At 40.2% G+C, this 25,060-nt stretch overlaps 1 protein-coding gene across 2 annotated transcripts in view; it reads right to left on the minus strand.

Moving 5' to 3' along the window:
* CERS6 (ceramide synthase 6) overlaps window positions 1–25,060 on the minus strand; it is a 112,981-nt gene that overhangs the window by 70,293 nt on the left and 17,628 nt on the right. For both annotated transcript variants that reach the window (XM_069020744.1, XM_069020743.1), the window contains exons 2-3: window positions 6,180–6,285; window positions 3,816–3,946 (exon numbers count right to left, since the gene is read on the minus strand). In XM_069020744.1, coding sequence (XP_068876845.1) covers window positions 3,816–3,946; window positions 6,180–6,285 — 237 coding nt within the window. The remainder of the gene's footprint in view (window positions 1–3,815; window positions 3,947–6,179; window positions 6,286–25,060) is intronic.

A 25,060-nucleotide genomic window follows, 5' to 3' on the forward strand; every position in this document is an offset into this window, starting at 1 on the left:
AGCAGTATGCCCAAGAAGTTGCAAACAGCCCACAAAATTTTCACACAAATGTGCATAACAAGCAAAAAACCCCCCAATCTGTATTTCTCTGTATCTATACATGTACATGTGCACACACACACATATACAGTCATAGATGGATAAAATCTTCCTCCAAAGCAACATGCACAAACAAAATTTCAATTCCTTAGGAAAAAAAAAGTCTAGCTAGGATATGAGACAGAGGCTCTTCTCTCCCCTACATCAAAACTAAAAGACACCCTACTTTCAGACACTTTAGAGTCCAAGCTTCTTCTAGAGAATAAAGAGGGGGAAAAAATAGATCTTTGGCTCTTAAGTCTGCACATTTCCATGTTTTCACATTCAGAATGTTGTATAAACTCAAAACATCTCTCTTGGCCATATGTCTCTTCCAGCCACTCCTTAGAAACCATGCTAAGTGTCTCTAATAAACAGCTTGCTTAAATGTACATAGCTGTAGGAGAGACAAGTCATCAGCCTGGATGACATTCCAAAATCTAAGGCTAGAGACTTATGGCATCACATTCTTTCCCTTTGCTCCAGACAACAAGGGGGGAGTACAGAATGCTGTCTCCTTCTATACTACTAAGTCTTTGAGAAAACCAGACATGCCTACACACTGAGCAGAAACACAATGCATGGAAACTAGAAAGAAACTGGAAGTGGTTTGGGAATTACTACTGCATTGGCTTTCTGATACATCAAACATCAACAAAGACATTCTTGACTCCTGTATTCTGTCTAGCAATAAACAAAGTAATTTTCTTGATGTTAGGCTGTGCCATAGGGACAGAGAGAAAAGAATAATAAAAACCCAACAGAAATACATCGAAGTAGAAAAGTCCACTTTGCACACTCAGTTGACCACTTTGTTTCCTCCTTTACGCATCTTGGATCTGTCAAGTTGAGGAAAGGAGCAAAAATGGTCTAAATTCACACAATAGAAAGGAAAGCTATGGACAGACTATCCCCCACAGCTAATATAGTAGGCTAAGTGGCTGAGGTTTGAAGTCTGAGGTTATACTAGGTGGATACCTTTCCTAGTGACTACAAACTGTGACTAACTCCATGTTTCACGCCAGAATCACCAAATCCTTGGGATACAAGGATTGACTTGCTAGTAAAATAATACTCAGCGCTGCATTTATCACTGTCCTTCTGACTGGATCATTAATCACCACCTGGTGATTATATACATAAATCACCATTGAGTGAAATTATCTATTTCATATTTCATATAAATACTTACCACCATAACATCTGAAAGCTTAAGCAGGTACGTAATACCACTGAAGTCTCACCATTAGGGTCTCTATGGTTCCAAGAATCAAATTATACCTTCTCTTTCCGACTGATACACTCTATGGCAAGAATACTGGTTAGGGTTCCTGAAAAAGTAATTTCACTATAATGCTGTGACACAAACAGTATCTATAGACAAGAGATTTTATTACTGCCTTTTTCTTCATATAACCATCTGCCCATGGCCAGAATATCTAACAAAGACTGGTAGCAAAGGAATTATTCCATTTGGAAAAAAACCAAACCAAACCAAACAAAAAGACCCCCACAAACTTAAAAAAACAAACCAAACAAAAAAAACCCCACAAAACAAAACAAAAACAAGCAAACAAAACCACAAAAAAAAACAACAAAAAACCCCCCACAAAAACCAAACCAAACAAACCCAAACACCTACTCCCCCCACAAGAAAAAGTGTAGGTTTTGGAGTTTCTCTGCACTCCATTTATGGCCAGAATTGTAATTGCCTGAAAAGAAAAAGAAGGGAAGGGGTAGAGAAAGTGAGAAATCTGGGACTGTAAGAATCTAGTAATGAAGTTACTGGCATGGTGTGTTTGGGGCTGGATCTTGGGTGTCACTCATCTCAGGCAAGTGTGTTTATTGCTAAACTTCACTCATTTCACTCTCAGCCTTTGTCATATTAAAGCTACTCTACCTTAGATAGTGCCTACGCTATTCATTTGCAAGAAAGATAAGGCAGTCAGAAATGGCCTGCAGCCCTTCTGGCACAGCTCCTTTTCCCTTCCATCATGGAAAAGCCACTCTGGGCCCAAGGAACACTTTGTCTAGCAGTAAATTGAATCGTCTCCATGTAAAAAGCATTGGAGCTCTTTTTAAGCAGATCCACATTTGCTGTGGGTTCTGTCACTTTTATTCCCAAGCACAGTCAATCAGTGCTGTTGCCAGAAAACTGAAGCCTTCTCTGGAGGGACAACAGCAGCTCAGCAGTAGGTGTAGGCAGAGATCACTGTCATTTTGCTTGCTCTGTTCTTGCTTATTACATAAGGGCGCATTTTGTTCTGTCGAAATTCTCCACTGGCACCCGAGTTACTGCAGACTTGAGTGGTCCCCTTCCCATGACTGTTGTGGGAACACGTACTTTAGGTGGCTCAGAGCTTCAAAGCACCCGCCACACACAGTCACTACATCTGAAAAGCCACCCTATTAACTCAATAGCTATGAAAAGGCTACAGACCTCATACCAAGGGATTTTTTCAGTTCAAAATAAACTGAAGTACCTTGCTTAGTGGGCTGATGGACAGGTTTAACTAAACAACACTTTAACATCCATACTGAAGTGATAAAAGGGTTCCCAGTGGTAGGCTAACTACATACCAGCCACTTTGTCCAAGATGTGTCAGGACAGCTGGTGGCACACACTCCATCACTGGAAATGCTCCCAGGGCAAGGCACACACAATTGGTTGGAAAACACCACATTCCCACAGCACTACACACATGTGGAAATGGAGAGGCAACTCCCACTGCACCTCCTGCAAACCATGAGCAAATAGAACCTGATGCATCCACCTGTTTGTGCCATCTTGCCTCTTTTGGTCTGTCAGCACTTCACTACAGCTTGACTTTACCTTCCAGTCTGCATTCATAGCATCCTATTTTAATAATGTACACCACAAAGGAGCAAATTCAGCACCTATTATGAGCCTATCCATGCCATTATTTCATGGTATGCTTAAATTTTTCTACCTCTTGGTATGCCCAGATGTGCTGGCACCAGTTCAAGGGAGCAAGGTCTTTGAGCTGAGTTACAGAGGCAGCAAAATATACCACCCAAATACGCTAGCTCTAAGGCTAATACAGCTGTAACTCTTCCCAAGATTCCATAGCCTTTCTTACAAGTTCAGAAGACAAGTTAACAGCAACAACCCTTGCAGAAACAAAGGTTGTTCTTCACTGATCTCAAAAATGAGTAACTCTAAGGCCACTGGCTGCTGGCAACAGGATGACTAGGTCTATCCATAATCTCACCATGCCTTGATTTATTAAATATTACGTAAGGAGGATTTCAGCTGTAAATACCACAGAAAGGACTTAAGCATTCTGACACTTAAGGTCTTCTGATTAAAGGGCAATCATCTTTAGACAATTTACCTTTTGTCTTCTTTTTATTTAACAACCCAGCTACCTTTCATCTTTACTCCTCCATCTCAGATCTCCATCAGGGTGTACTGGCAAAAGGCAGTGCTGTAAGGACAGCACACACACCAGATGACTTGTCCTAAAGGATCAGGCTGGTGCCCTGATAGTATAGAATCACAACTACATGATTTCTAAAAGTTTTTAACCACTGAAAATACACAAAAAGTACTATCAGACTCCTTCAAGAGAACGAAGATTGTTTTTTAAGGAAGTTATATTCTACCAGTTTGTATAATATTCTACCTGCCTACAAAAATACCTGTGAAAAACAAAGAGGAAGACAAATGAGAACACAGGCTCAACAAGACTCAAGAAGAGAACATGCATCCTTACATGCTCTCACAGAACTTCCTAAGGGTGCTGGGTTTTTCCTGGTTGCGTCTTTGTCGAAACCAACGTTGAATGCTGCGTACATCCCAGTCCAGTTGCTTGGAGAGGCCTTCCAGCCTCTTCTCATCTGGATGCTACAAAACAGAGAAGCACAATAATTATTTTCTTGCCCAACTGCATTAACACTTTAAATTCAGAACCACTGTAATGCACTCTTGCCTTCTCATCAAGCCTGCCTGTCAGACACTTGAATACACAGAAATATATTCACAGAAATCTCAATTGGCACATTCCCGTCAGAATACATTTACAATGACAATTAGTAATCTAGAGGACAGATGCTGTAATATGACATGCAGGTCCATTACTAATAAGAAACTTCAAAGGGACAATGGGATTGAAACTTCCTTGAAATTTGGAAGTGAAGTTTAGTAGGCATCAAATGCCACGCATTTCTGGAGCAGTGGTGCTTACAAACACTCCACTGCCTGCCACACACTTTACCTGTTCCACCCTCCTATATCAGGATCTTTGTCCTATCCACTGTTGCACTAGGGAAGATGGTTTGACTGACACAGAAAGATGATACATCCCATGTTTGTGCATGATAATGTTAAAAAAATGAGGTCAATAAACAAAGTGACAACTTCAAAAGGAAAATAACCTTGACAACAGGGAGAGAGAACTGTTTTCTGTAAAACTAAGTACACACAAATACTCCACAGCAGAAAATGTGGAAGTCCCATACCATTAATGTGGCTGCAATCCAGAGCAGAGGTAAGGCAAAAGAAATTGAGCTTGTCCTTAATTTGAAGAGCAGTATAGGACGAATCTCCAATCATACAGCAATTCCACATGTACAGTAAAGCAGGTGTACTACTTTTATATTTCTCCTGATCACATAGTTTTGAGAAACAGAAAAAGTTTTTGGACAACCTGTTTTCTGGAACTTTAGCTTTATTTCTGCAAGCCAGTTACATACATTGAATGAGATACAAGAGCTCTTACAACAAAGAGTTTTAAATTTTTAAATGTTGCAAGACATAAACCAGGAAAACTTTTGTGAGGCTGAAGTTTTGTCTATCAGCCACCAAGAAAACATAGGAAAGAGAGGGAAATGAAAGGATGAGACAAGAGAAGGGTGAAGCATTTGCCATTCATTTCAAGGAAGGTTTTTAGTTAACCAAGGTATCTACTAGTTTTTCAATGGAAGGTTAAGAAAAGCAATTTCTGTCACCTTAGAAAAATGAACTGTTTGATGCAGTTCTTGGGAGTTTTGACTAGAGAGAACTGCTGTATATGATTCAAAAAAGGCAGTTAGCTAAATTGGACAGTTTCTCTGAGAGCAGCTACCAGATTCTTGCAGGAAAGCAGATGCTTTCCTTTGGAGCTCTTCACACACAGCTATTTCAGGCCCTGTGTCAGACTACCAGATTCTACAAGGAAATATCAAAAATAAACAAACAACCCCACAACAAACAAAACCTAACCATTCTTCCTTCAGCTGAGTCTGTGCAAGAGCATATCCTGCAGCTTTCAGGAACAAGGCATATGCAATTCCCTCCCTGAAAACAGGACAAAAGTCACACCAAGTGCCATGGTGATCTCTGGGTAGTATAGGACACACAAGCAAGACAGATCCACAGCATATTTCACTCTCTGTGACACTGAACCCAATTTTGCCCTTTATGACTTTAATAGTCTGAAGTTTACACTGGTGCCCAGCTGCAGCCTGGAGCTAAGGTGGGATTGGAAAGCTCCTGCAGGAAAATTTGGGATGCTTGAAAAGCATGGACAGAACAACATACAGGTTTAATTGAGATGTCATATGGTGAGAGATGTAGAGACAAACAGGTAAGTTGTGGGGGAAAAACTTGTACAAAAAGATATGCAAACTCTAAATAAAACATTATTCAACCAGTTTCTTCCACCTTTCTATCTCATTCTCCTGTAGCTGGGACACCAGCAAGACAGGCAGTTCCCCTAGAAGGAGAAGATTTGAAGTTTGATGGAAAACTCAGTATCAATATTACTGGCTAACAATGAGCTCTTTCTTTTTTTCCAAAAAAACCCCGACAATTTTGCAAGAACTTCTAACAGATAAGAAGCAAAAAAAAGTTGGTGGCCATATGGCATCTACAAAGTGTTTCTTTGACAATTTTTTTGATTGAAAGCTTACAGGAGACGTTACAAAGGGATACACCACCGGTCAAGTTGGCATACTAATGACATCCCCAATATTTGCATTTCTGATTTTAGGTGTAAAAACGCAGCACTGCATTTATCTGTTAGCTTTGCTTTGTTCAGACATAGTTTACAGTGCCACATCCCACTTCATAAGGTAAATATTTTAGTTAGACACTCTACCTTTGTAATAGCTGTGAAAACCTTTTCCAGGATAGCATTAGGTTGAGCTTTCTGTGGTCCATTGGCTTGGACTTTGAGGCCTAAGGCACATGGTTTAGCAATGAACCTGTGAGAAACAGAAAAATGAAAGAAGAAAACAGGTGAAATCCTTCAGTTATTTACTTCATTACTGTTATCAATCAGTGACATGTGGTAAATGAGCAAACACTATAACCTGCCAACAAAAACAATACTTAGTTTAACAGCTCGAAAGCAAGCTCATATAGTCAATTACACTGCGGAGTAAGTAACATCCCTTTGAAGGATGAAAGGAACTCTGCAGAACACATGAAACAGCAGATTTCCTTTCATATTGTGAAGAAAGAGATTAGAACAAAAGCATGAGAGGAATGCCTCCTAGAGAAGCACCAACTAATGAAAAGAGCAGGGCAGCTTGTAGAGATGAGAAGCATCTAATATTATCCTCCAAACACAGCTGTTTTTGTAAATCAGTTTCCAAAGTAGCTACTGCCTCAGGACTCCTTTGGCACAATGGAATTTCAGAATCCTGAAAGGCAGCAAGCACTTAAGCTGCCCAGTCAATACAATTTTCTAAAAGCATAAAATTTACATGGTACAGAGACACAAGCAATGCTCTGCCCTCCAGACTCTTCTGCGAAAATAGGGGGCCATCCCAAATCCTAACACCAATCCATAAGTTCTCTGATACATTTTAGGGTTGTATTGTATAGTTTACATTACGTTACTCAAAGACCACTACTCTACTCATGAAAAATTAAATTATTTGTAACTATGAGCCCAAATCTGGAATTCCCATGAAAGCTACAAACTATGTATAGGCATCACATTCATATATGAACACTATGAACTTCTGTCATCTTTGAACTATAAAACTTGATTTGACTTAAAAGGCTTCTGTTTCCTAAAACTTCATTTGTCGACAAGGACCAAAACAACACTTGGTACTTAAGTAGTTCCACATTTATCCAGCTGAATGACCACAAGCTATTAAAAATCACTGAATTCCAACCCGCACACGAGCCCCATTATAAGCACTGTTATGAGCTACAACTGCTGTTTCTGCCATTTTTAAGACAGCACAGCTGATTAAAGGGAATTAATTCCTAGGCAATGTTATAGTGGTTACATCAATAGCATTTGGTAAAGAAAGATGGGTGATGCCAGGCCACCTTGTTGTCCTAGAGAAAACTTCTTGATACACTGACACTATTCCCTTATGAAAGGCAATTCTACAGCCCAAAATAATGTTGATGCCAGATTGAGAGTGAGAAGACAAATATCCAAAACCACATGCAATGTATCAATGATCTTACTATTTGATCCTAGTGTGTTACAGAAGACCAAACCCCTTATATACTGCAAAAGTTCAGTGGCAATCTAAATTGACTGCAGATTGCAACCATCACACTAGCTCTATAGCATCACCTCAATTAAAGGCACTGCATCAGGTGTAAATCCCCTGGTTTCGAGTTCAGACATTTGACGAAACCAATTTCACTGCTAAGCTCAAGAAGGCAGTCCAGTCTTCTGCTCATGAAAGAGAAGCATGTAAGCTTTGTAGATGTGAGATTTAAATACAGTATAATTGAGCCACACTGGAAAGTTGTTAAAGTATAAGCTGACAAAAGAAGTGAGAATTGTATTCTTTAGTTCAACACAGACATAACCAAACCAGGGCGGGTCATCACTGTTAACTGATAACCAGAAAGATAGATGAAGAAGCCAACAGAATTTGATTTCAGAAGTTTACTTTACAACTCTAAGGAGTTCTAAAACACTTCATCATGTAACAGCAGGGCTCAGAATATTAGCATCTATGTCCTTCTTTTGTATCAAAGAGCTGAAAAACACCCAGAAATTCAAGTCTTCATTATTAAAGACAATAAAAACAATTTCCTGAAGAGCAAGCAATAAAGCCAGACAAGAGTCAATCCTTAAGGAGACAATAAAGGCGATGTCAATCAGTGTTAAAGCTAATTTTACAAAGCAATAAAAGGAAACATTTAAAAGTAGAGGAGCAGAGGAATGCTGTAGGCAGAGTGAAAACGAAAGAGAAGACAACTGCAGCAGCAGCAGTTTCACGCATTCACGGAGGAACCCAGGCTCAGCCTCCACCATCAACAGCAAGATCAAGAAACAGTCATAAAATAAACACAAAAATCAAAACAAAAATTGTTTCAGATGGATTTTCTGTGCACTTGTTAAGTCAGTCTCCTCTGAAGTAACACATGATTCGGGAGTTTTGTGTTTATTTAAAGGGTATGGGGATTTTTTGTTTAGTTGCGGGGGGGGGTGTTTGTATTGGTGGGGGGGTTGGTTGTTTGTTTGGGGTTTTTGCTGCTGTTTTGTTTGGTTGTTATTCTTTAAATAAAATACATCTTTCAACTTTTTTGCTTTTCTCCTTCTCCTTCTCCCACGTGAAGGATTGTGATAGCCATGATATAACTCCAATAGAAAGGCAGTTCCCTAAACATGCTAATTTAAAAGAAAAAAAGCAGATAAAAAGTCCCAGTTAGAAATAAAAAAAAACCAAGAAGCAATTCCAACAAGTTTCATGCTGAGCTGATCTTCATTTGAATCTAAGCAAACCATCTGGGTTTGCTTAAATTACACTCTTAAAATTACGTGCCATGTTAATGAACAGCCTAGATAAATCCAGAACAAAGCACAGCCCCAGTGTTCCTTTTTTTAAAAAATTGTAATATTGATGTTATACTCATTACCTAAAACAAAATGCATTTTCTAAACACAAACCTGAGATTTTCTGCCTTTGTTGCTTATGTTTTTCACATGCATGGGAGGAATGGGCATGTGACTCAAAGTAGAGCTGGTCCACAAGGACAGCAAAGAACAGCCAGGACATGTACAGGGTACACAGCTGCAAGACACAGGATTATCTTGGCCAGCTATGTCTGTGATGAAGGGACAGGGAAAGCTAAAAAAAACCCACGAAGGTCCTACTAGGACACTCAAGAGAAACAAAGCAGTTTTAAGCGAAACATTTTATATACCTGCAATACTGAGCAGGTTTGACCACTGATTCAAGTATGTATGAGCCAAGCCTTGTCCATGTGATTACTTCTGGTGAAACTTGTAAAATACGAGGTGTTTTTTATTTTTCATTAAAAAATGTAATCAATTCAAGCTATACTTTACAGTATAAAAATTATTTTTCAAGGCTACAAGAAAATTTTAAAGTAGAATACATTTAGTAGGATCACAAATGTGTCATAAAAAACATCATTAACATGATATTTTTCTGTAATAATTTAAATTGATTCATAAGTAAAAAACCAGAATTAATGTTTGATACATGTACAAACTATGAGTGTTTTGCCAAATGCTGCATTTCTTGAAAGCACTATTCATTTTTTCCATTTCTGCTAACACTGTGGTATTCAATTCCCTAAGCAGTCTTAGTGAAACCCATGGGACTCTTTATTGCATAAGGTACTGCAATTAAGAGGGAGTAACTATTGTGAAAGAGTGAGAGTGGAATTGAGTATATTGCCGGCTTTTCCCATTAAAACATGGAAATCTGAACAAACACCACACTAAAATCTCTTTTTCAATGGATTTCAGTACTGCTGAATGCTGCTATTTGATTACATAGAAATTAAAGGACAAACATTTTTGCTGAATGCAGTCCCATCTATTCTGGATCTAGAAATGAAAGACTAACACAAACAAGGGAATTAAAATCAGAATTCAAGAACCTTTTAAAAGGCAGGTTCCTCATTCCCAGCTGAAAGCCACATTTAAAAACCAAACCAAACCAAAAAGCCCACAGTCAGGCAGTTCAGATAAGGTGGGTTACTGCAGAGCACCGGCGTGGAAAGCACTGAGCCTTTGCAGGCCCACACAGCCCAGCGCGCGCGCTAAGGCCATATCTGAGTGCCCCGTACCCCCTCAAAGCAGGCACTGCTTGGCATTTTCGATACTGTCCTTCTCAAATCACTTATTTACAACAGTGAGGCCTCCTACTCCAGCCCAAACTCAGAGATCAATTTTTCTCTAGAAGGGGGTCAGAAAACCCTTTGCAAAATGATCCCCCACCTCCTCCAGGGTATAAAAAGAAACATCATTTTCACCACAAGTATATCAGTTTAATCAAGTACCATTTTGGGTTTCCCCAGGCAGGTGCAGTACTTTGTGAGGGAAACAATCCCACCTGACCACCAACACTGGGGAAAACAAACCCCCATCCTTTCAGAATTAATTTGAAATGTTACCCCTCACAATCCCTGGAGGATGATGTTCATTTGCACTTGCAAAGTCTGCATTAAATAAGTAGGATTTTTTAAGTATCACATGAAGGATGAGAAGAAAAGTAAAATCATCTTTTTCTTTTTTTTTTCTTACTACAGATCAAACAGCCCTACTTGTAACATGTAATCTTTGCCCTGCATCTGGCCAGACACAGATAGTAAGTCTTAGTCATCTGGGGCGCTGGGAATGTGCCTGTAGGGCCCTCTGATAGCATGTGAATGTAGTGTTTTCACACCAGCAGGACATCTGCCATTTTTGCCCTTTAGCAAATTCATGTCTGACAGTTTCTCAGCAGCTCTGAAGATATTTATACCACCACAGAGCCCACAGCAGGTAATTAGGGATTACGGGCTTGGGATTTTTTAAACAGCCTAAAAAGTCTGCAAGAAGTAACAAAGAGGGCCTTTCCAAAGAGGGCCTTTCCAAAGAGGGCCAAAAAAACCCAACCAAACAAACAAAAATTAAGCTAACAGGGCTAATCTTAATAGTCCTAGAACAAATAGTAGATAATCAGGGCTGTCACTTCAGTATACCTATCCCAGCTTTGGGATAGGTTTGGTTTTGGCTTTGTTTCCCAACAACTTAGGCTACAGAAGACCCAATGGGATATAATGTCTGTAGCACAAACAGGGGTCTTAATGCACGTAATCTCAACCAAAACGTATGTACACAGGAAAGTTAACTTCACTGAATATGAATTATTCATGTAATTCATGCTCTTTTTAACATATGGGGAGACACAAAGAAAATAATGGCTTCTTCTAAACCATCAATTTAAGAAATACCAGTCTTCAAATAATTGACAGTCTTAGGTAAGTGATATATGTTAACCAATTATTTTTGCAAAAGGATAAGATTATCCATTCAACAGAACCTAAATCAAAACAAGGGTGATTGATACAAAGGAAAAAGGGTTTTTTACACTTCTGCACTTAAAACGCACATATCTAAAATAAGTTACCATCAGAGGGAAGGATCTGCAAGAGTCTTACCAGGTCTCAAACTCAGCAATAACTGGCAAAGTAAGTTTAGATATTTTTTTTCCATTTAGGTACATTATATCCCACAACTTAGTAAACCCTTTTTTTTATCCTTGCAGTATTTTAAGCACAGAAAGTTTCTTCCCTCACTTAAGCAACTTTATTTTGTGACTGACTTTAATACAGAAGCCCACTCAGAAATTTTCATTAGTGCAAGTAAGAAAAGCTAAGCCAGTACATATTTCACACTTTCCTAAAAAATCTTGGTTAATCACAGCTTAAATCAGTCCCTTTTGTCACTCATTTTTATCAAAAGTAGGTCACATTATGGACCAACAGACATGACTAATGGCCTGTTATTACATACCAGCCATCCCCCAACTAACAATCCATTTTCTGAGAAGGTAACTCAGCATGGCACAAAGGATCTGCACAAAATCTCCCTGGAGACCGCTCCTACATGACTTCTGCTAACAGATAAAAAATACCATGAAGCAAACAGGCAGGACCTCGGCTATGAAGTCCTCATGTACCCCAAGAATATGCAGTTCTGTTTTAGCCCTTCATGTCCACAAAAAAGTTTGAGTTAATTGCTTGTCAATGCATGATGAGAGCTGAGTCTCCTTTTCGTGTGCTGAGCACACGTGGAGTAATTTGAGAAAACTGTGGTAAATGTTAAAATGTGCAGCGCATCTCTGAGTCATCCCAAGTATAACTAGGTGATCTCTAGAGGTCCCATCCAGCATCAACCATTCTGTGATAACAAACTCTAGTTAAATGGTAGGCTCTGACTGCATACATACAGTATCTCTGTGAAACTGCTAAAAACTCTCGCTCAGACACTGGCATAGTTCAAGTGGTGCTTGCATAAAAGGCTGCTCATGTTGCTAACACCAGACAGCTTTGAGCTCAAAAAAAAAAAAACCTAACAAGCAAACTATTCCTTGCCAATCAAGGATGTTCATAAAACCTCATCGTTTCCTATCAGTATATCTGTACAAATATCAGGGAAGGCAGTTAAGCCAGCAAAAATTTGTCCCTGTGCTGACGATGTACACAAATCTGTTTTGAAGAGTCTGGCTCCTTTTTTGAAAGAGTGATGCAGAGCAAATTTTCCCTGCTCATCTACTTTATGCTCACTAAACACAGATTTTTGCAGGGATTTATGATTACAATTGTCTAACTTATTGGACATTGCTTGCTGGTTTTAAACAGAAACAGTCTAAATTTGCTCTAAGGATGAGTAAAAGCAGAAAAGGCTTGTTTCTGAGCAGATGCTCAACCAATTTACTGCCACAAAACTCAAAAACAATTACTGAATTTGTTTTGTTATTTCGGTATAGCTGACCTACTTAACTCAGAAGTTACTCGTATTAGCAATAATTAAAATAAAACAAAAACCCCCCACAAACCCCAGAAAAATCTTAATAGTCCTAGGACAAATAGTAGATAATCAGGGCTGTCACTTCAGTATACCTATCCCAGCACTGGTTTTGGCTTTATGTTTCCCAACAACTTATGCTACAGAAGACCCAATGGGATACAATGTCTGAAGCACAAGCAGGGGTCTTAATGCACGTAATCTCAACCAAAACGTATGTACACAGGAAAGTTAACTTCACTGAAATTTTTTGGATGTCCTGAGAAATGGGTCAAAACTCCCACAGTTAAACCTTTTCAAAGGAAAGAACTTGTCTGTCCAAGCAAAATGCCAAGCACACAACTCCATATGTCAGCAAGAGCCTTCTCCTGCCAAGCATCCCAAGCAGCGCCTCAGAGGGCAGTGGCAAGGACAGCACAGAGCCAACCCTTCCAGGGGGACCTATTCCCAACCCTCCTGAAATGACTTCAGGAAAGCACGTGTACACATCTGCCTTTCATCTGAGACGTTCAGTGCTTTTCCTTCTCTTCCCATAGACATGCATTAGCTGTTATTCCCACACCAGCATCATCATCCCATACCTCACATTAAATTATACAAACTAAACACTATATGGTACAATCCACACGTGTTTCCAAAAAACAACAGCTAAGCAGCTTGCAAGAGAATTCAGCTTATAAAATTAGTGAGGTTTTGTCTTTCTTTGTCTCCAATTATTAGACAGCAGTCATACTCACTGGACAGGAAAAAAAAAAAAGCAGAAAAATCACTGCTTTGGAGTTTGTTTTTTTTTTTCCCTGAGATTTTAAAAGCTTTTTGTTAGTTTTGACCCAACAGACCCTTCTAACAAAGCAGACATGTCTTTGACCTCAGCATTTCTACAAAGTATTCTAAGTTTCATTAGAAGGCTTAAAAAAACCAACCACAAAAGCAACCAACCAATAAAAAACTCAAAAAAACCCCAAACAAACAAACAACCCTCCAAAACCAACCAAACAAAAAAAACCCCACCAAAACCAACATCACCCATATCCTGCTACTTCTTAAACACAGAGCTGGGAACCTCTTTGAAGAAGAGGTTGACTTGAAAAAGATGATTTGAAATCTTTCCTAACAAAGGGCATTGCTCATCTTTCCTAACAAAATTCAAATTACATGTCAGGCTGGCAGTAGAAAATTCATCTATTCCAATACTTGGACCTCGCAGAGCAGACAGGGCTGGCAGAAGCCTGCAGTGCCACTGAAGGCCAGTGGAACTAATGGTCTGGAATGAGGAACTGCTCATCTATAAAAAGAAGTGCAATGCAATACTTTACTGAGTGCAGGTGTGTGCTAGGATCTAGCATGGGCAGGGTCCTAGAAGGCAGAGGTGGCAGAAACCAACTCATTGCTGCACATGGGCTCTGTCAGGTTTGCTCCATGGGCCAGATAGACCTGCCAGCTGCACTCAAGTACTGCCACAGCCCCTGAAATGCTACAGCACCACTCCCACGCATTTTTCAGCCTTTTAACAGAAATGATTCGTTCCTGTAATATATCGAAGATGGATATAGAAGGCAGGCTAAAGAAAAGCCCTACACCTGTAACACTTGATTCAATAGGAATTCTGACATTTACACATATTAGCTGTATAAAACCACTCCATTGCTGCTTCCAAGAGCAATGCTTTATCTTTGAAAAGGTTTTCGTAATTTTGCATCTGGAAAACAGAGTGCCCTATAAATTCACATATTGTCTTCGCAAAACAGCATTCAGCATGAAGTGTTTTCTTGCCATGCAAGTGAGATTTGGTTTTACACAGATCAACTTCAGGGAAGAAAATCTGGTCACAGTAATCTGCATCAGGGCAGTAAGACTCAAGAACTTCCCCCCAGAAGTATTTTCACATAACAGCAAGTTTTACTTTATCCAACAGTCTACAAAAGGTAGCTGTGTAAAAAACCAGATTTGGTATCTGTATTTCAGCTTTCAGACTTACTGGTTAGTACAGCATAAACACACATAATTTTAAGTAAATAAAACAAATTATCCTTATCATTCAAACAGCAGTGTTAGGAAATGCTTTGTCCTAACAGAGTTATTCTTAAGAAACACAACTGATATGACCAACCCATACCTTTCTTTCAATCACCGTAAAACTGTTTAATCTTCGCAGTGGATTTCTCACATTTGTATTATCCTGCCTTTTTGACTGAACATACACATCTAAAAGACACATTTCCTCATGGTGCAAAGTTAAAAATACTCCCATTTTCCTGAGATTTTGATCCAATAACAAAAACCATGACCAGTAGCGAGTTTGGCTTGAGCTACCTTTGCATACTTGCTAGCTCCCATCACAAGCTGCAGGCCAGACCCCACTGATCACAGACTCAGTACCAGACCCTGTTCACACACCCTGCTAAACCTTTTTGCCCCACTGAGTTGGAAAATCTATTTAACCCTTTCTCCAGGTTAGTTCATAACAGGACTGACTCACTGCAGAGGGCGTTCAGCCACCAATATGGGACCACCCCAGCCCAGACTCCACCAGTTCCTTTTCCAGTCAACATGTTACTACAAAAATGGGGCACAAATAAGGCCAGCACTTGACAAACAGAAGTAGTCTTGTTTTCCAAATATGGAAGCAATTTTTTTAAAAAGTATATATGCATAAAGTTATAAGCATTTCAGTTTCTCCTTAAACTCTTAAGACTGAAGTCAGGAGGAACTACATGCTCCAGAATAGCAACAAGCACTACACAAATGTAGACAAAGGTCACAAATAAATATTTTTGCAGCCAGCTGTCTAATGCTTTCTTTCTTTGTAATCCCTAAAAATAAAGTTTAGTCACTCTGTAACTTTCCAAGCACGGTCAGGCAGAGGGAGAAGGAACGGAAGGGGAGATACACTCCAGTCCCCCCACCTCTCATACATTATGCCTTCTCTCAGCTGCCCTCCTCCAGAATCACCAAGGCTGTAGAATGTCTGGACGCTACAATTCTGAAGGTATCACTGTCACCCTTTTTGCACTAAAATCAGGACACACAACTCAAGGTCAACGGTAAAATTCAGTCTCCAAAATTGTAGCCCACTGCTAAAGGTCACTGAAAACAAAAATATTCTCCCAACTTCTAGAAAGTTGTGGCTTAGGGACTTTCTCGACCAAAAAAGGCATCTTTGCACATAGCAGTCCCCAAAGAGCTGACAGTCCCTCCCCAAGCTGCACTAGTAGCTCACTGAGCCTGTGAAAACTTTCCAGTCTGTGGCAGAGCTCCCTGGTGTAAATTCAGACTCTGTAAGGATAGAACCATCCCACTTCATTTTGAACTCATTACTGGCCAGTTTAATTTTTGCTTCTTTATTTCTTGCACTGGGTAAAAATGAACAGTCAATCCCAAAGCATCCTTTGTCACTCCTGACACTATAGATTTCCTACCCCTCTCTGCCACCTTCTAGAATACAGATCTGACATGCCCCTTCATTTCAGCAAGCGGGGGACAACCAAAGCAAAAAACCAACCATAAAACACCTACATATGAAAAGACACATGGTCCAAATGGGGCTCAACGCTGGACAGGGAAAAGGGCAGGAAGACAGCACAGAAAGAAATGAAATCTGACAATTTTTAAATCACAGTAGGTTACCCAAATACAATGATACTGTTCTAATCCTCCAGGCCCTGCAGCATTACTTTATCTTTTACCTTGGTCACATCTTTACCATGTGAGCAAAAAAATTTTTAAATTGTGAGCAATACCTGTGTCTACAGTCAAGGCATGCCATCCACTGGCCTCTTGACATGTACACACACTTTTAGTGCAGTTCTCCTTCATCTACCAAGGCAAATTTCAAGGTGCAAAAGAAACTGCAGTTACCTGCCACTTGGGCTGACCCAAAGGTTGCTAAGTGACTTATAGAAACTGTCTAAAGAAGCAAAAGTCTCAGCAATCATTTTGATAAATAACATAGCTCTGCCCACTAGAAAGTCAGTGCTACTCCTCCAGGTTCCTCCATGGTAGTTCTCAGCCTGATCAGCACATGGTAACTTGTCTCATCAACATCCTCTTAAATTCTAATGTATTTGCCTTATTCTGATCTATTTACTACCAGAAGGCCAAATAATGAAGGATGTTGTTAAAAATCCCTAGCAATCACTAACAATAGACAGTCTATCTGATATTATTACTAAAGACCTTATCAAGTAACAGAATAGAACTTGAAGAGTTCAGCAGCACCTTCCTGGAAAATACTAAAAGGCATCTGAAATGTTGGGAAATTATATTGCTCACCAAGAACAGAAACTCATTAAGTTATATCAGGTTAGAAAACATTTTTTGAAAGCAGAGATGAGAAATGATGCTTTATATCCAGTGGGACATTAAAAAAAATAATTTAAGTCCTTAAAATATTTCAGTGCTTGAGGAGCACAAGGATTCTAACTCCTGCCCTGCTCCATGGGTTGTGCAACCAGGCCCTGAGCAAGGGCAGGTGCTGCAAGAAAAGTAAAGCCCAAATCTCTGTCTGTCTGCTCCAAGTGTGCATTTGTGTCTGAGCAAATGACCCAGCCTGCCTGCATGACTTGTAGGCATGCTCTGCTCCTGAACATTGTCATCATACTACTCAGGAGTGGCAACAACTTCAGGTCTTGAAAGGACATACCACAAAGTATTCAAATATTTGTAAGCTTTGTCTTTGTCCTCTTGTGAGTTCAGCTTCTCTACTGAACTCACAGCTGATGGGCTGTCACGGCATATGACAGAGAGAATTTCAATATGTGCCTATTTCAATATGGGCAAACCACTGCCTCTGGTGCAAATTCTATTTCTCCCTACCTAAGGAGGTAGGACATGTTTCAGGAACCTCCCTGCTCTGAGTAGAGTTTTCACACTAAATCTTCATTCTGTTCCCTTTGAAGAGGGGATAGGTCATGGATACCTCACTGCAGGATGGTTGTACTTCTGTAAGTACTTGAAATAGGGATGGTTGGTTTGGCTTGGAGGTTAAGCTTTGATTCCAAGAGCTAAGTCACAAAATCATCAAACCTTTTGCAGGAGCTTCAAGAGGAACCAATTTTCATTCTGGCTGGCAGGTATTAATCACAAAGAATTATCACAGTGGTACTCATTCACTGTATTTCATATATGAACACATATATAAGTACACTGAAAAAAGCATACATATATAAAGCATATGTAATGGCATATATTTTATATATTTGTGTATGTGTACATTTTATACATTTGTATGTATATACAATCAAACTTCACCATAGTATCTGACTACTCAAATACAAGAATTAGAGTCGTATTTCTTTCCAGACACTTTACACAAACTCAGAACAAAATCCAGTTCCTAACTGGTACAAAAATCTGGTTCCTCAGTTTATTTCTAATTAGCTACCAATACAAAAAAATAAGAGATACATATAGATATTCAGGAAACCTATTCCTAAAGAAGCATGCAGCCAAACAACACAATAAATTATTTTCCCTGTTTTATCCTTAAATTGGTATTACTTAAAAAAATAAGGACTGTTAAAATTTGCAGACAGAATGAGGCAGGCTGGTCCAAGCCATTCCTACCTGCCCAGGCACAGCACCCTAAGCAAGGGCAGCCAACTGAAGTGACTGGGCTTCCTCTCCCACACTTGTCCCTCTCTGCAACTTTTACTGAAGCCACAGAAGAAGCAGATTAGGGCTTCAAGAAACTGAAGACTATCACTGCACACCACCCCAGATGAGCATGGACCTTTCAGATGGATCAGTGATTTGATCCGGTTCATTCCATCAATACAGCATCACTAAACGGAGACATTGGCAAAAAGGTGAACTCTCTAGATGCTCAAGCCAAGCCATCACAGGACCATATTCAGATTCTGCTTTGGAACTCTGATTTTGTATTTCTTAAAAAGCATTCTCTTCTGAGAAAAAGGATTAAAAAAACATATTAGCATACTTATAATTCAAAAGATTTATTATAAATTGTTTTTTCCAAAAGAAGTGCTTCAGCAAAAGATTTATTAAAATACCTATATGAATGCTCACACCTGAAATCTCAAAAACCAGCTCAGATGGACTCCTTTTGAGAAGTAGTTTCCACCTGCATTGTATGATCATTAAATATCATATGGACTGATCAAAACATTCAACAAAGACAAAAAGCAACTAGGTCTCACTAGCTTCCAAGTCTTCCTTTATATTTTCACCTTTCTATTCTATTGCTGAATTTTTTTAATGCTTTCTTGTTTGATTGCCAGCTCAGCAGGACACTCTTGCAGAAAGGCAGAGAAGCAATCAGGAAGGCAGCTGCAGACTGTATGCAGAAGTGCAGAACACCCAGCCCTCCAAATGAGTTTACTGATCCTCTGACCCTATTTTGGGGAGCCAGGGAAACTAGTGCCCACCAGAGACCAGGATTTACTACACTGCAGTGTTTGAAATGCAGAGCCCTACGTCTTCTGCCTTCTGCATTAAGGCTGTCCCGAAGCAAAACCTGCCATCACAGGCAAACAATGACACAAAAAGCACACAAAAAGCTCAAAACACAGCTGACAGGCATCTCATTGTACCCCTAATGCATGATAAACAATTAGTGATCGGACAAAACAGTGCAAGAACAAATCCTATTAACTAATAATAGAATTTGTTAGCGGATCACCCAAACGACACTTTGGAAACAACTCCCTGAGCTGCTGCAGCCAGAAACCTCAGCCAGGGAAGGGAGACATGCCACAGGATGCCCTGGTGAGCTGCATGCACAGCTACCAGGCATCCAGAGGAGCTCACCGTGCAACAACAATGCTGGCCCACCACTTTTGACAGCATTTGAACATGCGGGAGCGTATGTCAAACAAAAGAAAAGAAGTAATCTCATATCTAGGGTATTTCTGAATGACTTACACTTTGGATCCGTAAGCAAGTGTATTTTCTATATCAATACACACAAGAAACTGTTGCAAATATAGTTTATTTTAGCTCATTACAAGATTTTTGTCAGCAACTTTGCACACTACAACTTCAAATGATACCTGACTAAAGGACAGCTGATTAAAATGTGATTCCCTAAGAGTACTGCAATATAAATGCCCACCTCTACTAGCAGAAGGTGGGAAAAAAAAAAAAAAGTGGGCATGTGGGTACTTGAGGGAGCCTGCCGCTGTAATGCTGTCCCCCAGGGGTTGCTATTAGATGCCACAAACAAGTGATGCTAAGATAGTAACACAAAAGGTGGCTTTTCACTATTAAGAGTTTGAAAAAAAAAGGAGATGAAGGATGCCTCATGCTGAAAACTAGACAGAGAACTTATCTGCCCTGGCTGGTCACAAATTACTTGCAAGAGAACAGTTATTTAAACCCTTCAAGTGGCAAGTATTTGTTACTCTGTTTATTCCTGTTCAGGGTGGTGCCATAAGCCTTTCCATCTCCTTTGGATCATTAGAACTGTCTTGCTTATTTATTTAAAACACACCACAGAGCATGCTGCTTGGGATGAAAACCAAAACTGGGAACCCACATGAGTTATACTATTACAGAAGATTTTTACACAATTGTAGATCATCATTTTAATATTTTAACGGCAAGAAACATAATTTCTAAGATTAGTCATTGAAAAATTCTTGTTTAAGAGTACAACTAAAAAGACAAAAGGAAAAAAAAATTGCCTTTGAAACAACCTGTGACAGCAATGTCAGGGTGCAGTTTGAGCAAAGCAGCAGTGTACATGCTTCTGAAGGCACAGGCTAAGCTCACCCAATCACCAAAACCCTCCCAGCAGACCTTAAAACACAAACACACTGCCTTGTTGGGGATCAACTCTTCCACAGATCTTCAGAGCTCTTCCCACTGCTCTGGGTACTGCAGTAAACTGAGCATTCTGGTGCGCACGGACGATCATGAGGCAGCTCGGCCAAAAAAGCACAAAGTCTATCCAGAATGTTATCTAGTTTGTTCATCTGACAACTGAAATGGAAGCGACAGGCAGTGTTTCACCCAGCTGGGTTAGAGATTAGCCATGTGTAATATTGCTGCACTTGAATTGTGGAGTGCTGTACACTTGGCAAGAGGACAAAGAAAGGAGGAGATGGAATAGGGAGGGGAAATACCAAGGCAGGAATTACTGCAGGACTCAATTTGAAGCCTTGCCCATAGCAGTCCACTTGCCCAGGCAAACGCAAACATTATAAACTCATAGCCCACCATATGCACTTGGCCAACGTGCTGCCAAGACCCTCATACTTCCCTGTTGCATACATTCCAAAAAACTGAACATGCACATCAGTTAAGTATCTGCACAGTGCCTGAACTGCAGCAAGGCTTTGCAAGCACGGAGCACATGGTAATTACCGACTTTACAGAGAATCATAGATCAAACTCTGCCTTCCCTTGAGAACAAATTAGACATGACGTCTACATCCAAGATACACGACAAAGTATCTCAGCCCAAGACCATAACTCACTCACACCATAGCTCTGTCAGGCCAGAAGATACGATGCCTCAGAAAGATATTTAGAGCAGCTCCTGTGAGCAGGCACCTTCTTTCAGTTCCTAGGGCTGACAGTCACTTTCTTGACATGCATGTCAGTCATCATCCCCTAGAGAAATGTTACTGACACAGTCTGGCTCCCAAAGAGCATGACTGCTGACTCCACCAGCTACAGCCAGGCACACAAAGAAAAGCAAAAGTCTTCAGAATACCCTGGACTATGGCATAATCCCAAATTTTGCTTCAGAATAGGAAACAGTGATGAATTTCTTCCATTGCAAGATCAGCTTCTACCTACAGGGGTATCTTTCTAGCTTTGGAGAGAAGCACTTGGAAACCAAAGGGGGGTAGAAGAAGGAGGGCTGGTGACTGATGTTACACCAAGGTTACAGCAGCATGCATCCATTTTCAAGCCTAATGCAGGGGAATATTGTTGACTGACCCATCAGGCTGGCTAAGGAGAGAGAAACCCTGAGGAGCTCCCATGAAGCCTACAGAACTTTCCCTGGTTCAAGCACCACCTTTGCTTTGCTCTTTCCCCATCACTGAGGTCCTCTCCTTGCCAGCTGAGAGCTGCAAACTCTTGCCCTCTTCAAGAGCCTCTCCAGCTGGCACAAACCAACCCTGCAGCCACAGCCAGTGCCATAAGGGAGCAAGATCACAAGCAACCAGTGAGAAACTGCAAAGCTGCACAAAGCTATATTCCAGAGCCATTGCCTACAGCACAATGAAAAAAAGCCTCCGGACAGAAATAGGAAGCCAGGCTGTAATAGGAGGATGGGTTTACGCAATCTCCTGATACAGTTTCAGCTGTATCTCACAGCAGCTTCAGGAACAGAAGTCAGTTTCCTGGTTTTCAGTTGGGTATGGTTTTCCTGTAGCAGATGCAAGTGGTTCAAGAACCAAACCAGTTATTAAAAAATGCATAACAGGTAAAAAATCTCTTGTTGGCCAACACCAGAGCCATGTGTTCAGTTAAGAAAGTGCTCTAGAAAGAATCTGTGATCAAAAGGAAGAAAAACATTATACATAAACCTATTCAGCAACTGAATATCCCCCTGCAAATGTCTGTTGTAATGTTTATTCAGAGCATCTGGAGGATCAAAGCTCTGGTCAAAGCCTGTCATGAATCCCCATGCAGCTGCAAAATTTAGTACTAATCCCTGGTGCTTCACTGCTAAATACGGCAAGAAAAATAAACAAACAAGCAAACCAAGCAAAGGCCAGGGCAAGTGGTATAAATAGATATAAGAAGGCCAAATGATACAGAGATGTTATCAAAAGCTTTAAAAAAAAATAGTCTTTCAGCCTCCTTTAGCTTTATGTGCAAAGCAGTACCACATACTCTACTTTGAGTAGGAGTTATTTCACATAGTAATACTGCAGGCAGGACAAAAAACCAAGCATGTAATGTCACGCAGGAGAAGATCGAGCAGCAGGGCAGAACGTAGCAAACCCCACAGCAATCCAAGGGAAGTAGGTGCCTTCCCTTACTTCCTCACCACACGTACCTATTTCATGACACTATATACAATGATGACAAAATTTTACGTTTTAACACACCAAATCTGAACATTCAAATCAGTGCAGCTGTTCGCACAGGGGAAAAAAAAATAAAAGCTCTTCTAAAGCAGCAGATTTGTAATTGAGTCTGTCTGCACAGCCATGCAGATTGAAAAAACTAGGTCAAATCTTTTGCTAGTCAGCCTCACTGCTATTCCTCCCCACTCCTCCTCCCCTTTAGATTTCAGTAGTTATTGAAGGAATCAATTAACAGACCTGTCATGCAGGTCTCAAACTGCTTCTGCCTGGTACGCATCAGGGGGGTCATCTATGCAAGTACAGATGGAAAGAGGAAAAATTAAATCAATATAGACTTTCCTATTCACAAATCCCAATCCTAGAGCACATGTACTCAATGCTACTAGGGTCCATTAGCAAGCAAATAAACGATGCATGTCAGAAAATAGAAGTAGAAAGAAAGGGGCAAGAGGCAGACAAATACAGGCTAGAAAAAGGCAAAAAATAGAGGAATTGCTGTGCTCTCACTTTTGCTGTGCTTGCAGCAAAACCATAATAGCATCTGCTGCTTTTAATGACATCTTGCTAGTGTATTTTATACAGCTTCATGATGAACAGTTTTAGAAATCTCATAAACATCTCCATTTTGACACTAGATTTCAAAGAGAAACTGTAATACTAGGTTTATATCTACTCATCATCCTCTGTATGTTTAAACAATTCTCTTCTGGAAAAAAGGATTCACACTGGAATTCATATATTCACTGTCACAAAAGCATTAAGTGGGTTTTTAAATCTTCACAACATGTAGGGACCAAGTCAGTCCAATTGCAGCTTACTCATTTTTATTCATTTCTCTCCTTCTGCTGCAGAGACAGAAGGCACTCTATTTCATCATCATTAAAAAAAAAAAAAAAGCCATTTTGTATCAGGCAAATACTAAAACAAATCACTCTTGAACCACATGCAATATGCTACCTGACAAGCTCCTGCAAGAAGGCGAAGAAATCAACTTCCTGACTTATTGCAGTAATGGCCAACCTAACTGGTTTGGCAAGCCACATACCACAACCTTCATATGGTTCAATGCCACAGGACGCTGGCTGACAGCTGAAGGCTGGGGGCCCAGTCCCAACTCTTATTGGCAAGCATCTCCTCTAACCATGTGGTAACAGCCAGCCCTGTGTGCTGCTGCTGTTGCTGCCTTCCCTAAGAGGAGGATGAGGACAGCAGCCAAGGGACTCCAGTGGTGGGGGCAGAGGGGATCAGCACTGCTGCTGATAGGCAGGAGTGCCTTGCTCATTTGCTTTGATGGAAAATAATGACCATTGTGGAATGTGACAAGTGCAGATCTGGCTGGCAAAATTCACAACCAGTCTTGAGCCATCTTAGTCCAAATCAATGGAAATCATCATAATTTCACTTTCCACACAGGTGCTATGGAGAGTTCTATTGTGCTGCTAAAGCCTTTTTCTCTCACCAGCAAACCCAGGACTATCACAGACCACCCAGAAAAGCCATTTGGAGCACAGTATACAGCTGACTAGCAGACTATATAGACTGCATCCTAAATTCTAAAATGTGCACAGGGAGCCATTGTCTTTGATGTTTTTTTTATTTTTACTCTTCCTGCCTTTGGCTATATTCCTTTGAAGGTAAGGCTATGCTACACATAACTCATCTAAATCAGTCCCATTTAGCCTTTGTTTCTGAGTAGTATCTTATCTCTAGCAGTTACAGTTGAACTTTCATTATCTTGAATAATTTTTCACCCTTAACTTAGCAAGCCATAAACAATTATTGCCTCAGTACCTCAGATAAACAACTATGGAAATCCTAAGGAAAAGGTTTGGGCTTTCTTCTTAGCTGGTTGGTTCATGTTTGTTTCATTAGGTTTTTTGACAGTGACACGTTTAGAGGGGGAGAAGCATCTTGGACCTGAACCCAGGAAGACATTTGGAATTTGAGCCCTCTGTTGAATGTATACTGGACCAGAAAGTAAGCAAAGAAATGGCAGTGATTAAATTCTTGAGGTAGATATGAGGAGCTGACAAAGCAAGGTAGGGAAAAACAAGCATTTGTAAGAGAATTGCCAAAGTAAAAACATTGTGGAATCACTACATTGTCAGGTAGCAACATTCAGCATACTTACTCTGTTTTGAAGCCTGTACCCTAATGCTCAGTATTTCTCCTTGAGATGTGCTCATGCATGATGGTCTAAAACAGATCTTTTGCTTCTAGAAA

The sequence above is a fragment of the Aphelocoma coerulescens genome, chromosome 7 (genome assembly GCF_041296385.1).
Source record: "Aphelocoma coerulescens isolate FSJ_1873_10779 chromosome 7, UR_Acoe_1.0, whole genome shotgun sequence".
Classification (NCBI taxonomy): domain Eukaryota; kingdom Metazoa; phylum Chordata; class Aves; order Passeriformes; family Corvidae; genus Aphelocoma; species Aphelocoma coerulescens.